At 48.8% G+C, this 15952-nt stretch overlaps 1 protein-coding gene across 1 annotated transcript in view; it reads left to right on the forward strand.

The window, feature by feature from the left end:
* LOC147116963 (uncharacterized) overlaps positions 1-15952 on the forward strand; it is a 108126-nt gene that overhangs the window by 18357 nt on the left and 73817 nt on the right. The window contains exon 2 of the mRNA XM_085987469.1: positions 15324-15462. Coding sequence (XP_085843595.1) covers positions 15324-15462 — 139 coding nt within the window. The remainder of the gene's footprint in view (positions 1-15323; positions 15463-15952) is intronic.

The raw sequence follows: 15952 nt of genomic DNA on the forward strand, positions 1-15952 counted from the left end.
AGGCAGAATTAGAGGAGCGCAGATATCTCGGGGGGGGGGGGGGTGGGGGGTGTTGTGGGGCTGAGGGAGATCACAGAGATAGGGAGGAGCGAGGCCATGGAGGGATTTGAAAACAAGGATGAGAACTTTGAAATCGAGGCGCTGCTTAACTGGGAGCCAATGTCGGTCAGCGAGCACGGGGTGATGGGTGAACGGGACTTGGTGCGAGTTAGGACACGGGCAGCCGAGTTTTGGATGACCTCAAGTTTACGTAGGGTGGAATGTGGGAGGCCAGCCAGGAGTGTGTTGGAATAGTCAAGTCTAGAGGTAACAAAGGCATGGATGAGGGTTTCAGCAGCGGATGAGCTGAGGCAAGGGCGGCGACTGGCGATGTTAACGTGGTGTGTTGCTGCAGTGCATGCTGCAGATTGTAGATACTGCAACAGTACAACAGTGATGGAGGAGGTGGATATTGAAGCTGGTGAGCGGGATGCCAATCAAGCTACGATAGCAAAATACTGCTAACTGCTCTGACCTGGATGATGTCAGTGTCTTGAGTGTTGTTGCAGCTGCACCCGTCCAAGACTCACACTCCTGACTTGAGCCTTGTAGGTGGTGGATACGCATGGCTTGACGGTGTCAGCAGTTGAGCCAATCATCGCAGAGTATCCAGCCTCTGTCTTGCTCTTTTATCCATTGTGTTTTTGTTGATATATCCATATAAATGGGGGCATTTGTTACACAGAATTAGATAGTATTTACAGCACAAAACCGGGCCATTTGACCCAACAGGTCCATGCCGGTGTTTATGCTCCACACGAGCCTCCTCCCTCCCTACATCATCTCAGCCTATCAGCATATCATTCTGGTCCTTTCTCCCTCATGTACTTATCTAACTTCCCCTTAAACGCATCTTTGCTATTCGCCTCAACTACTCAAAACACCTTTAAGGATTTGTGTACATGGACACGAAGGTCTGTCTGCTCATCTACACTTTTCAAAAAGAAAGAAATTACATTAATACAGCGCATTTCATGACCTCAAGATGTCCCAAAGCCAACAAAGTACTTTGGAAGTGTAGTCACTGTTGTAATGTTGGAAACACGGCAGCCAATTTGCACACAGCAAGCTCCCACAAACAGCAATGTGATAATGACCAAATAATCTGTTTTTGTGATGTTGATTGAGTGATAAATATTGACCAGGACACCAGGAATAACTCACCTGCTCTTCCTCGAAATAGTGCCATGGGATCTTTTACGTCCACCTGAGAGAGCAGACGGGGCCTCGGTTTAACGTCTCATCCAAAAGACGGCACCTCTGACAGTGCAGCACTCCCTCGGCACTGCACTGGAGTGTCAGCCTAGATTTTTGTGCTCAAGTCTCTGGAGTGGGACTTGAACCCACAACCTTCTGACTCAGAGGTGAGAGCGCTAGCAACTGAGTTGGGAGAGAAACTTCAAAACCCATTCCACACAATCACCGGCAATTACCTTGTTACAGGCAGCTGTTTACCATGCAGCTGGACCAGCCACATAAATACTGTGGCAGGTCAGAGGCTAGGTATTCTGCGGCGAGTGTCTCACCTCCTGACTCCCCAAAGCCTTTCCACCATCTACAAGGCACAAGCCAGGAGTGTGATGGAATACTCTCCACTTGCCTGGATGAGTGCAGCTCCAACAACACTCAAGAAGCTCGACACCATCCAGGACAAAGCAGCCCGCTTGATTGGCACCTCATCCACCACCTAAAACATTCACTCCCTCCACCACCAGCGCACCGTGGCTGCAGTGTGTACCATCTACAAGATGCACTGCAGCAACTCGCCAAGGCCTCTTCGGCAGCACCTCCCAAACCCGCCACCTCTTCCACCTAGAAGGACAAGGGCAGCAGGCGCATGGGAACACCACCACCTCCGTGTTCCCCTCCAAGTCACACACCATCCTGACTTAGAAGTATATCGCCGATCCTTCATCGTCGCTGGGTCAAAATCCTGAAACTCCCTCCCTAACAGCACTGTGGGAGTACCTTCACCTCACGGAAGGTGGTTCGAGAAGGCGGCTCACCACCTTCTCAAGGGCAACTAGAGATGGGCAATAAATGCTGGCCTTGCCAGCGACGCCCAGATCCCATAACCGAATAAAAAAAATTGCAATATTTCAATTCTAAATTTCTAAATAGGCAGTTTCGATGTTAAATGTTGAAGCAGAAAAAATCCAAGAGAGGCTTTTAGTTAAATGGAATGAAAATAATGTGCATGGAAAATGAAAGAGATCTGGGGATCCTGATTGACAATAAATTGAAGTTAACGCAAGCTGTGGCTTGGTGTCTAAATAGATAAGAACACAAGAAATAGGAGCAGGAGTAGGCCATAGGGCCTCGTGAGCCTGCTCCGCCGTTCAATAAGATCACGGCTGATATTCAACCTCACTTTCCCGCCCGATCCCCATATCCCTTGATTCCCCCAGATTCCAAAAGTCTATCGATCACTGTCTTGAATATACTCAAAGACTCAGCATTCACAGCCCTCAGGGGTAGAGAATTCCAAAGATTCATCACCCTCTGAGTGAAGAAACCTCTTCTCATCTTTGTCCTAAATGGCCGACCCCTTATCCTGAGACAGTGACCCCTGGTTCTAGACTCCCCAGCCAGGGGAAACATCCTCCCTGCATCTACCTACACTGTTAAACCCTTTAAGAATTTCAATGAGATCACCTCTTCACAAAGGAGGACACAAATAACCTCCCAGAGATGCCAGGGAACATAGGGTCTGATGAAAGGGTGGAACTGAAAGAAATCAGTATTTGTAGGGAAATGGTGTCAGGAAAATTGATGGGACTGAAGGCCGATAAATCCCCAGGGCCTGATAATCTACATCCCAGGGTACTTAAGGAAGTGGCCCTAGAAATAGTAGATGCATTGCTGGTCATCTTCCAGAACTCGATAGACTCTGGAACGGTACCCATGGATTGGAGGGTAGCTAATGTTACCCCACTATTCAAAAAAGGTGGTAGAGAAAAGGCAGGGAATTATAGACCGGTAAGCTTGACATCGGTAGTGGGGAAAATGCTAGAGTCCATTATAAAAGATGTAATAGCAGAGCACTTGGAAAGCAGTGACTGGATCGGACAAAGTCAACATGGATTTACAAAAGGTAAATCATGCTTGACTAATCTGGAATTTTTTGAGGATGTAACTGGTAAAATAGATAAGGGAGAACCAGTGGATGTGGTGTATTTGGACTTTCAGAAGGCTTTCGATAAGGTCCCGCATGAGAGATTAGCGTGCAAAATTAAGGCACATGGGATTGGGGGCAAGGTATTGACTTGGCTAGAGAACTGGTTGGCGGACAGAAAGCAAAGAGTTGGAATAAACGGGTCGTTTTCTGAGTGGCAGGCAGTGACTAGTGGGGTACCGCAAGGATCGGTCCTAGGACCCCAGCTGTTCACAATATATATTAATGATCTGGACGAGGGAATTGGATGTAATATCTCCAAATTTGCAGACGACACAAAGCTGGGGGGGAGGGTATGCTGTGAGGAGGATGTCGTGAAACTCCAGCACGATTTGGACAGGTTGGGTGATTGGGCAGAAACATGGCAAATGCACTATAATGTGGATAAATGTGAGGTTATCCACTTTGGTGGCAAAAACAGGAAGGCAGATTATTATTTGAATGGTAATAGTTTGGGAGAAGGGGAAGTGCAAAGAGACCTGGGTGTTCTTGTACACCAGTCACTGAAGGTAAGCATGCAGGTGCAGCAGGCGGTTAAGAAGGCAAATGGTATGTTGGCCTTCGTAGCAAGAGGGTTCGAGTACAAGAACAAGGATGTCTTGCTACAGTTGTACAGGGCCTTGGTGAGACCACACCTTGAGTATTGTGTGCAGTTTTGGTCGCCTTACCTGAGGAAGGACGTTCTTGCCATGGAAGGAGTGCAGCGAAGATTCACCAGGCTGATACTTGGGATGGCAGGAATGACGTATGAGGAGAGATTGTGTCGATTGGGCTTATACTCACTGGAGTTTAGAAGATTGAGAGGGGATCTCATCGAAACCTATAAAATTCTGTCAGGCCTGGACAGACTAGATGCAGGAAGGATGTTTCTGATGGCCGGGGAGTCCAGAACCAGGGGTCATAGTCTAAGGATAAGGGGTAAGCCATTTAGGACTGAAATGAGGAGGAATTTCTTCACCCAGAGAGTGGTGAACCTGTGGAATTCTCTGCCACAGAGGGCGGTGGAGGCCAGTTCATTAAGTATATTCAAGAAAGAGTTGGATATATTTCTTAAGGCTAAAGGGATCAAGGGATATGGGGAGAAGGCAGGGACAGGGTACTGAATTTGGATGATCAGCCATGATCTCATTGAATGGCAGAGCAGGCTCGAAGGGCCGAATGGCCTACTCCTGCTCCTATCTTCTATGTATCTATGTACCTCTTATTCTTCTAAACTCCAGTGAATATAGGCCCAGTCTACTCAATCCCTCTTCATAGGATAACCCTCTCGTCCCAGGAGGGTGCCTGGTGTGGTACTGAGCCATACAAATGGGGAAGATCCCAGGGACATTTACTGACTTGTGCTGGAGTTAGCTTCCCTCAGCCAGTGCAACAGTGGGAATGGTTTAATTGCTCCTTGGCGCTCCTTACCTCCTGCAGTCGTTCTTTCCTCCCACAATGTACAAACTCTTAAAAACCCAAGCTTGATGTCGTTCATCACTAGTTCCTAGCAGGGTGTCAGTCGTGGCTCAGTGGCTAGCGCTCTCGTCTCTGAGTCAGAAGGTTGTGGGTTCAAGTCCCACTCCAGAGACTTGAGCACAAAAATCTAGCCTGGCACTCCCAGTGCAGTGCTGAGGGAGTGCTGCACTGTCGGAGGTGCCGTCTTTCGGATGAGACGTTAAACCGAGGCCCCGTCTGCTCTCTAAGGATCCCATGGCACTATTTTGAAGAAGAGCAGTGGAGTCCTGGCCGACATTTATCTCTCAATCAACATCACTAAAAAGAGGTTATCTGGTCATTATCACATTGCTGTTTGTGGGAACTTGCTGTGTGCAAATTGGCTGCCGCGTTCCCTGCATTACAACAAGTGACTACACTTCAAAAAAGTACTTTATTGGCTGTAAAGCGCTTTGGGACGTCCTGGGGTCATGAAAGGCGCCGTATAAATGCAAGTGTGACTTTTACTTTTTCCTAAAACAAATGCGCCTTCTCTGCTCTTCAACCGTGGTGGTGCCCTGCGCTGTGGGCCTTGGCTTCTGTTCCTCAAAAAAAAAAATTTTTTTTAATTGGCCATTTAACAAAATAAAGCACAGCGTGTGAAAATGAATGCGACACTGCAGCAACCGGCGATATTTCCTGTTTAACGAAAGAGTTAAATTGCTGACCCACATACGCTAACCTTGTTTTTATTATCTTAGCGACGTCAGTAAATTGCTTCCAAACTCAAAAATTGGAAGGGTTTTTACAGGCCGCTCTGCTGTCGGGCCCGGTGGCTCCAGAACCTTGCTGTCGGCGCCCTGTGGAGAAATCAAACCGTTGGACAGCATTGGGCATTTGAGTGTTGTCGGAAAGCATCGCAGTGGTTTAAAAAATTGTTTCCTTCTGTCTTTATTTGATTTTTTTTTAAATTATGATATTTGAATATGTCACTGGGTGAAATGAGCTTAAATGAGTAACTGAGCAGATCCACTCCGGAGACCTGAACACACAATCCAGGCTGACACCTCAGCGCAGTGCTGTGGGAGTGCTGCACTGTCAGGGGTCCCAGCTTTTGGACACGTTGTTAAACTTAAGGCTGCGACTGTCTGTTGAAGTGGGTTTTAAAGGTTCCACGGCACCACTTAGAGGAAGAGCAGGTGGTTCTCCCAGCGTCCTGACCCATACTGCTTCCTCCGCAAAAGGCGAAGTGGTCACTCATCTCATTGTTGATGATGGGATGTTGCTGGCACCGAACAGCTCCCAGATGTTTCTACGTAAAAAAAAAACAGCCACCGAACGTCAAAAATAATTTTCCAGTTCTGACGAAGGGTCGCCGGCCTGAAACGTTGACTCTATGGGCTGGATTTTCATTGGGCCGTGAGGCGGGATTGGAGGCGTGTGGGGGGTTAAAATCCTGAAATCGGGGGTCCCGACCCCATTCTGCCCCCAACCCGCCTTCATGCCAGTTTCAAAGGAGGCGGGTACCCACCCCGCACTGGGACCCGCCTACCCGAGGCGGGAAGGGGATTAGTGCCAATTAACTGCCTGTTAATAGATAGTTAACAGGCAGTTTTTAGCCTAATCCCTATTTTCATTGTTAAACTGTGGGATTCCCGACAGCTCCAAACCACGCCAAGTTAGCGAGGCGAGCCGTCGGGATGAAGGGCTTGGAGGGGTCGAGATGTCCGGTGTTCAGGTGAGTGATGGGTGCATGAGTGCAGAGGTATGTGTGTTTGGTGTGTGTAAAGTGTTTAAACAAGTTCTACTAACCTTTACTTACCTTTACAGCCTTCCTTCCTTCAGGTCTCGAGAGTCCCTCATCTCACCGGCACAGAAAGCAGAATGGCCGCCAGCTGTCAAAATCTGCAGCCTCTGCTTTCTGTTCTGGGGAGATCTCTAAATCATCCTGAGAGGAAGGAATTAACCTGGAGTACAGATTGTCAGTGTTTGACAGCTTCAAACAGCTGTGAAACACTGATATTTCATCTGTCAAAAGGTCTTGACAGATGAAATTTCAATCTGTGACGTCACCTTTTGCCGGGTGGCCCTTAATTGGCCTGCAGAGCCCACTGGGCGGGCTCAACAAGGTCAATCAAGTGAAAATCGCGTGGGTTGGCCACAACTCGATGGAGGCGGGACTACAACCCCGAAAGTTGTAGTCCCGCCTCCTCAATGAAAATCCAGCCCTGTTTCTCTCTCCACAGAGGCTGCCTTGGCCCGCCGAGTGTTTTCCAGCATGTTCTGTTTTTTATTTCAGGGTTCCAGCATCCGCAAGTATTTTGCTTTTGTCAAAAGTAATTCATTGTGTGAAGCACTCTTGAGGTGTTTCAACATTGTGATCAGGCTCTATGTAAACACAAGTCTTTATTTATTAGCTCAGTAGGATGAGGGAGCTGAATTTGTTGTTGTAATGAGCCGATCGCGGGAGGTAATGATTGTATCCACTTCTGCTAATGCCGCTCACTCACGTGTCGAACATTAGCTCCTTTAAGCCAGTTCACCTGATGATGTTATCGGCTTCTAGAGAATTTTTGCATTACTTTTTCATGCCAGTTTCCTCCCCTACCCTCCTCCCCCGAAGGCATTGACTGGTTTTTTTCCCTGGGCTACGGTTCCACAAAATCTAGCTGTTCTCCGGTGCCTAACCCAAGTGGGCCATTTTTCATGTGCGAGCTTCGCCGGTGAATGCGCTCAAACTATTCAACTGCCGTGGGTGAAAGGGGACGCTCAGCAGGGGTCTCGCGGTGAAACCCTATCATCCAAAGCTCTCCTGACTTGCATCAAGGCCCGTGCACCCCTCACCCTTGGCCTACATTAGCTCCCGGTCCAGCAAAGTCTCAATTTCAAAATTTTCATCCTTCTGTTCAAATCCCTCCATGGCCATGTCCCTCCCTATCTCTGTAACCTCCTCCAGCGCTACATCCCTCCCTATCTCTGTAACCTCCTCCAGCGTTATAGCCCTCCCTATCTCTGTAACCTCCCCCAGTGCTACATCCCTCCCTATCTCAGTAACCTCCTCCAGCGCTACATCCCTCCCTATCTCTGTAACCTCCCCCAGTGCTACATCCCTCCCTATCTCTGTAACCTCCTCCAGCGCTACATCCCTCCCTATCTCTGTAACCTCCTCCAGCGCTACATCCCTCCCTATCTCTGTAACTTCCTCCAGCGCTACATCCCTCCCTATCTCTGTAACCTCCTCCAGCGCTACATCCCTCCCTATCTCTGTAACTTCCTCCAGCGCTACATCCCTCCCTATCTCTGTAACCTCCCCCAGTGCTACATTCCTCCCTATCTCTGTAACCTCCTCCAGCGCTACATCCCTCCCTATCTCAGTAACCTCCTCCAGCGCTACATCCCTCCCTATCTCTGTAACCTCCTCCAGCGCTACATCCCTCCCTATCTCTGTAACCTCCTCCAGCGTTATATCCCTCCCTATCTCTGTAACCTCCCCCAGTGCTACATCCCTCCCTATCTCAGGAACCTCCTCCAGCGCTACACCCCTCCCTATCTCTGTAAACTCCTCCAGCGCTATATCCCTCCCTATCTCTGTAACCTCCTCCAGCGCTACATCCCTCCCTATCTCTGTAACTTCCTCCAGCGCTACATCCCTCCCTATCTCTGTAACCTCCCCCAGTGCTACATCCCTCCCTATCTCAGGAACCTCCTCCAGCGCTACACCCCTCCCTATCTCTGTAACCTCCTCCAGCGCTATATCCCTCCCTATCTCTGTAACCTCCTCCAGCGCTACATTCCTCCCTATCTCTGTAACCTCCTCCAGCGCTACATCCCTCCCTATCTCTGTAACCTCCTCCAGCGCTACATCCCTCCCTATCTCTGTAACCTCCCCCAGTGCTACATCCCTCCCTATCTCAGGAACCTCCTCCAGCGCTACACCCCTCCCTATCTCTGTAAACTCCTCCAGCGCTATATCCCTCCCTATCTCTGTAACCTCCCCCAGTGCTACATCCCTCCCTATCTCAGTAACCTCCTCCAGCGCTACACCCCTCCCTATCTCTGTAACCTCCCCCAGTGCTACATCCCTATCTCAGTAACCTCCTCCAGCGCTACATCCCTCCCTATCTCTGTAACCTCCTCCAGCGCTACATCCCTCCCTATCTCTGTAACCTCCCCCAGTGCTACATCCCTCCCTATCTCTGTAACCTCCTCCAGTGCTACATCCCTCCCTATCTCTGTAACCTCCTCCAGCGCCACATCCCTCCCTATCTCTGTAACCTCCTCCAGCGCTACATCCCTCCCTATCTCTGTAACCTCCTCTAGCGCTACATCCCTCCCTATCTCTGTAACCTCCTCCAGCGCTATATCCCTCCCTATCTCTGTAACCTCCTCCAGCGCTACATCCCTCCCTATCTCTGTAACCTCCCCCAGTGCTACATCCCTCCCTATCTCAGTAAACTCCTCCAGCGCTACACCCCTCCCTATCTCTGTAACCTCCTCCAGCGCTATATCCCTCCCTATCTCTGTAACCTCCCCCAGTGCTACATCCCTCCCTATCTCAGTAACCTCCTCCAGCGCTACACCCCTCCCTATCTCTGTAACCTCCCCCAGTGCTACATCCCTATCTCAGTAACCTCCTCCAGCGCTACATCCCTCCCTATCTCTGTAACCACCTCCAGCGCTACATCCCTCCCTATCTCTGTAACCTCCTCCAGCGCTATATCCCTCCCTATCTCTGTAACCTCCTCCAGCGCTACATCCCTCCCTATCTCTGTAACCTCCCCCAGTGCTACATCCCTCCCTATCTCTGTAACCTCCTCCAGCGCTACATCCCTCCCTATCTCTGTAACCTCCTCCAGCGCTACATCCCTCCCTATCTCTGTAACCTCCTCCAGCGCTACATCCCTCCCTATCTCTGTAACCTCCTCCAGCGCTACATCCCTCCCTATCTCTGTAACCTCCTCCAGTGCTGCATCCCTCCCTATCTCTGTAACCTCCCCCAGTGCTACATCCCTCCCTATCTCTGTAACCTCCTCCAGCGCTACATCCCTCCCTATCTCTGTAACCTCCTCCAGCGCTACATCCCTCCCTATCTCTGTAACCTCCTCCAGCGCTACATCCCTCCCTATCTCTGTAACCTCCTCCAGTGCTGCATCCCTCCCTATCTCTGTAACCTCCCCCAGTGCTACATCCCTCCCTATCTCTGTAACCTCCTCCAGCGCTACATCCCTCCCTATCTCTGTAACCTCCTCCAGCGCTACATCCCTCCCTATCTCTGTAACCTCCTCCAGCGCTACATCCCTCCCTATCTCTGTAACCTCCCCCAGTGCTACATCCCTCCCTATCTCTGTACCTTCCTCCAGCGCTACATCCCTCCCTATCTCTGTAACCTCCTCCAGCGCTACATCCCTCCCTATCTCTGTAACCTCCTCCAGCGCTACATCCCTCCCTATCTCTGTAACCTCCTCCAGCGCTACATCCCTCCCTATCTCTGTAACCTCCTCCAGTGCTGCATCCCTCCCTATCTCTGTAACCTCCCCCAGTGCTACATCCCTCCCTATCTCTGTAACCTCCTCCAGCGCTACATCCCTCCCTATCTCTGTAACCTCCTCCAGCGCTACATCCCTCCCTATCTCTGTAACCTCCTCCAGCGCTATATCCCTCCCTATCTCAGTAACCTCCTCCAGCGCTACATCCCTCCCTATCTCAGTAACCTCCTCCAGCGCTACATCCCTCCCTATCTCTGTAACCTCCCCCAGTGCTACATCCCTCCCTATCTCTGTAACCTCCTCCAGCGCTATATCCCTCCCTATCTCTGTAACCTCCCCCAGTGCTATAAATCTCCCTATCTCTGTAACCTCCTCCAGCGCTACATCCTTCCCTATCTCTGTAACCTCCCCCAGTGCTATATCCCTCCCTATCTCTGTAACCTCTTCCAGCGCTACATCCCTCCCTATCTCTGTAACCTCCTCCAGCGCTATATCCCTCCCTATCTCTGTAACCTCCCCCAGTGCTATATCCCTCCCTATCTCTGTAACCTCCTCCAGCGCTACATCCCTCCCTATTTCTGTAACCTCCTCCAATGCTACATCCCTCCCTATCTCTGTAACCTCCTCCAGCGCTACATCCCTCCCTATCTCTGTAACCTCCTCCAGCGCTACATCCCTCCCTATCTCTGTAACCTCCTCTAGCGCTACATCCCTCCCTATCTCTGTAACCTCCTCCAGCGCTACATCCCTCCCTATCTCTGTAACCTCCTCCAACGCTACATCCCTCCCTATCTCTGTAACCTCCTCCAGCGCTACATCCCTCCCTATCTCTGTAACCTCCTCCAGCGCTACATCCCTCCCTATCTCTGTAATCTCCTCTAGCGCTACATCCCTCCCTATCTCTGTAACCTCCTCTAGCGCTACATCCCTCCCTATCTCTGTAACCTCCCCCAGCGCTACATCCCTCCCTATCTCAGTAACCTCCTCCAGCGCTACAGCCCTCCCTATCTCTGTAACCTCCTCTAGAGTTTCAGTAGCAGATGTTTTTTGGAATACCCTTTGCCAATCTTGGATGTTGTGAACAGCTCTCTCTCTGGTGCCCTGACAATATTATATCATGGCCTCAAACTGCCAGCATCTACAGGTGTGGTGAGCAGTCCTGTGGTTTATGACTATTTTGTGAATAACTGGTCTGGTGCTCAAAGACAGGATTGAGAGCACAATTGACTTCTTGTATTCGACGAACCTTGTGCAGTGGTTGATGGTGCACGCTCAGCGTGCTGGCTGAGAACAGACTGCTTTAATGAAGAACTGGGTCATAGCAGGTTCTCCTGATGACTTTCTGGGCACCGCATCTCGGGAAAGATTATATTGACCTTGGAGAGGGTGCAGCGCAGATTTACCAGAATGATACCAGGGCTTAGAGAGTTTAATTATGAGGACAGATTGCAGAAACCTGACTTGTATTCCCTTGAGTATAAGGGGTGATCTGATCGAGGTGATTAAAATGTTATAAGTATTCAGTAGGGCAAACACAGAGAAACTATTTCCTCTGATGGGGGAACCAAGAACGAGGGGGCATAATTTTAAGATCAGAGTTAGGCCATTTCGGAGGGAAATCAGTAAGCAATTTTTCACAAAAAAGGGTAGTAGAAACCTAGCATTCTCTCCTCAAAAAAGCTGTAGCTGCTGGGGCAATTGAAGCTTTCAAGACTGAGAGCGCTAGATTTTTGTTAGGTAAGGACATAAGAACATAAGAAACAGGAGCAGGAGTAGGCCATTCGGCCCCTCGAGCCTCTTCCGCCATTCAATAAGATCATGGCTGATCCAATCTTGGCCTCAATACCACTTTCCCGCTCTCTCCCCATATCCCTTGACTCCCTTGTACAGGAAACTTTCGATTAACCGGCCCCTAAATAACTCTATCCACCGGCAAAATTCAGGAGTCGGTTCCGTTAACTTTTATTACTTTCATTACCTTTTTAAACTCCATTTGTTGCTGTGCAAGGGTGTAGCTGAAGCTGTTGCTAAGCTACAGAGAGGCTTGCAACTTGTGCCGATTGTTTTGAAGCTGTGGGTTTGTTGCTTTATACGGAGCTCTGAGCTCCGTATCTTTTACTATAGCGTTCGGTTATCCGGAATTGTTGATGAACCGGCACCACGTCGGTCCCGTCCGTGTCGGATAAAAGAAAGTTTCCTGTAGTTCAAATGTCTGTCAATCTCCGCCTTGAATATATTCAGTGACTCCGCCTCCACAGCTCTCTGGGGTAGAGAATTCCAAAGATTCCTGACCCTCTGAGAGAAGAAATTCCTCCTCATCTCCGTCTTAAATGGGCGACCCCTTATTCTGAAACTGTGCCCCCTAGTTCTAGATACCCCCACTAGGGGAAACATTCTCTCAGCATCCACCCTGTCAATCCCCCTCAGAATCTTATATGTTTCAATAAGATCACCTCTCATTCTTCTAAACTCCAATGAGTATAGGCCCAACCTGCTCAACCTTTCGTCATACATCAACCCCTTCATCCCAGGAATCAATCTAGTGAACCTTCTCTGCACTGCCTCCAATGCAAGAATATCCTTCCTTAAATATGGAGACCACAACTGTACGCAGTACTCCAGGTGTGGTCTCACCAGCGCCCTGTAAAGTTGCATCAAAACTTCCCAACTTTTATACTCCATACCCCTTGCAATAAAGGCCAACATTCCATTAGCCTTCCTAATTACTTGCTGCACCTGCATGCTAACTTTTTGTGTTTCATGTACTCGGACCCCCAGATCCCTCTGTACCGCCGCATTCTGTAGTCTCACTCCATTTAAATAATAATTTGCTTTTTCATTCTTCCTTCCAAAGTGGATAACCTCACATTTTCCCACATTGTACTCCATCTGCCAAATTTTTGCCCACTCACTTAACCTATCTATATCAAGGTATATGGAGAAAAGGCAGGCAAATGGAGTTGAGATACAGATTAGCCATAATCTATTGAATGGCGGAGGGGGTTGAATGGCCTACTCCTGTTCCCCAGTTCCTGGAGTGCAAGTGTACTGTGCGGATAGTGTTTGAGCTGCACAAACTAGCAGAGCCTCGGTTTCGGCCTCTGGTTGACAATGAGCTAACAGATAGAACCCGAGTTTCCTACAAAAGAGTTGAAGAGAAGGAAGGATATATGCAGTGAGGGGCACTTTCTAGCTCAATGGATATGCTGTGGCATGCATAAAGCAATAGGTCAACCTACCCCCTGAATGATACAAACAGCTCACCTGATGGCTTAATAGGTAGCTACAGTGTGTGGTGTTGTACTGAACTACAAGGACCAGAGGTCCCAGGTTTGATTCCTGGCTTAACTTATTTCACCCTTCTGCAACAGTCCAATTGGCAGTTTTGAAGTGTAGTCAAAAGTGGGAAATGGGATCGCCAATTTGCGCACAGCAAGGTCCCACAAACAGCAATGAGATAGATGACCATTTAATCTGTTTTAGTGATATTGGTTGAGGAATAAATATTGGTCAGGATACCAGGGGAGAACTCCCAAGCTGTTCTTCAAATAGTGCCATGGGATCTTTTACATCTACCTGAGAGGGCAGACGGGGCCTCGGTTTAACGTCTCATCTGAAAGATGGCACCTCCAACAGTGCAGCACTCCCTCAAGAGTTCTACCACTGAGCTGAGGCTTTGGGAAGGGGAAAAATATCACCTGATTGCTATTCAGTAGGCCTGCTGGAGAGCACATCTGTATTGAGGCCAGCTGAAGACATAATCGTAAAGAAGGACTATTTGGATAAGGATCTAGAGGCCTGCTGACACCCATGGAACTGTAACACAGAAAAAGACAATGCCTACAGGATAGGAAGGGAGATAACTCGGAAAAGAAATACCGTGATATTTACACTTGTGTACAGCTTAACTCAGTGGTAGAGCTCTTGAAGATCAAAAGATCCTGGTTTCAAGCCCCACTCCAGGACTTGAGCAGAATAATCTAGGCTGACGCTTCAATGCAGTACTGAGGGAATGCTGCATTGTCGGAGGTGCCGTCAATCAGACGAGATGTTAAACCAAGGCCCAGTCCATCTGGTCGGGTGATTGCAAAAGATCCCATGGCATTATTTAAAGAAGATCAGGGCGTTCTTCCGGTGGCCTCCCCAATCCTCCCCAACCAACAAGGATTAACCAGCTATTCACTTGGTTTGACCTTGTTGAATGCTATGTTTGTGTCAGCCTTGACACTCTCACCTTGGAGTCAGAAGGTTGTGGATTCAAGTCCATTTTTCGGATAAAACGTTATTTCGAAGGAGAGCAGGGGAGTCACCCCCGGCGTCCTGGACAATATTGATCCCTCAACCAACATCACTAAAAACAGATTATCTGGTCATTATCGCATTGCTGTGCGTGTGTGGGATCTTGCTGTGCGCAAATTGGCTACCGCGTTTCCTACATTACAACAAGTGACTACACCACAAAAGTACTTCAGCGGCTGTAAAGCGCTTTTGGGGGCGTCCTGAGGTCGTGAAAGATGCTGTAGAGAAATTCAAGTCTGTCTTTCTTTATATTTTGAAAATCACATCTTGTGGAGCTCTTTAGACCTAACTCTGGTCAGGTGACGAGCCTGAAGTACAGGAAACTCTTTTTTATCCGGCACCGACGGGACCGGCGTGTTGCCGGTTTATCAAAAATTCCGGATGACGGAGAGGATTATCTACCGAGGCTATTTTTAACAAAGAAAAATAAAAAAATCAAGAAATGTGCAGTGTACAGTAATTGGGTACTCACCTACAGAATGTTGTGTTAAATGGATGGTGGAAGATGCTTGATTAAGTACAGTACTGCCAGTTGAGGGTAATGCAATGCAGTGATTACCAGCAGCGTGGGAGACACACAGCACCCCTGTAAAATGGCGGATCAGAAGAGACTACCGGCAGCACGGGAGAGTCAGACTCCTGTTACAGGGGTATTGAGGTGTTCCAAGTTCCGACAGCGCCAAGAAGCCGAGTAGTGGCAGTTTGGAGAACTCCCCCCACTGACTAACTCGGCTACCGCGGGAGACTTGTACTCGGCAACATTGCCGGTTATTGAGGTGTTGTTTTCGGAGTGAGAATTTTGCCAGTTAATAGAGAATTCCAGATATTTAGGTGCCGTTTAAACGAGAGTTTCCTGTAACTGGATTGTTACTAAAGTTCTTCCTTGTTCTTCAAATCTGTTCTTCCAGGAAGTGGTTCGGAAATAGACGGCGGGGACGACGATAAAGAAATTGCATCGAAGGCGGTGGCCTTCGTCATCAGAAGCTCCCGGAAGGGTGTCGTCCCCCTCTGCGCCGATGTTGCCAGTCTCTTGAAGATCAAGTGGAGGTGAGTCGCGGCGGAAGGCAGGCTGTTACATAGGGGTGAATTTTAACACCCAGAAAAAAACGGGTGGGCTGTGGTCGGCGTTAGATTGAAAAATCAGAAACCCGTCTCCAACCCGCTGTACAGCGTTTGAGTCGGGAAAGACGTTATTATAATTGCAATTCTTTCTTTCACTTTCTCTTTCAAATTTCCACCAGAAGAATTTGGAAAGCAGTCTGCAACAGTACTGAAATGTTGTACTTAAATATATGTGTTTAAATTAGGATTTTTATTTCGAACCGCCCTCCAAACTTTACTAGCGGTACAGGCCTTCCATATCTTGCTACCTTGTATGCGTGAACAATACTTTTTCTCTGAGTTGTCAGTATGAACATGAGTAAAAGGCAGTTGTTTTAATAATTATAACATTAACAAAGCAGCCCGCTTGATTGGCACCCCATCCACCACCTTAAACATTCACTCCCTCCACCACCGGTGTACCGTGGCTGCAGTG

The sequence above is a fragment of the Somniosus microcephalus genome, chromosome 5 (genome assembly GCF_052327205.1).
Source record: "Somniosus microcephalus isolate GS21.2 chromosome 5, FLI_Smic_1.0, whole genome shotgun sequence".
NCBI classification, from domain to species: Eukaryota; Metazoa; Chordata; class Chondrichthyes; order Squaliformes; family Somniosidae; genus Somniosus; species Somniosus microcephalus.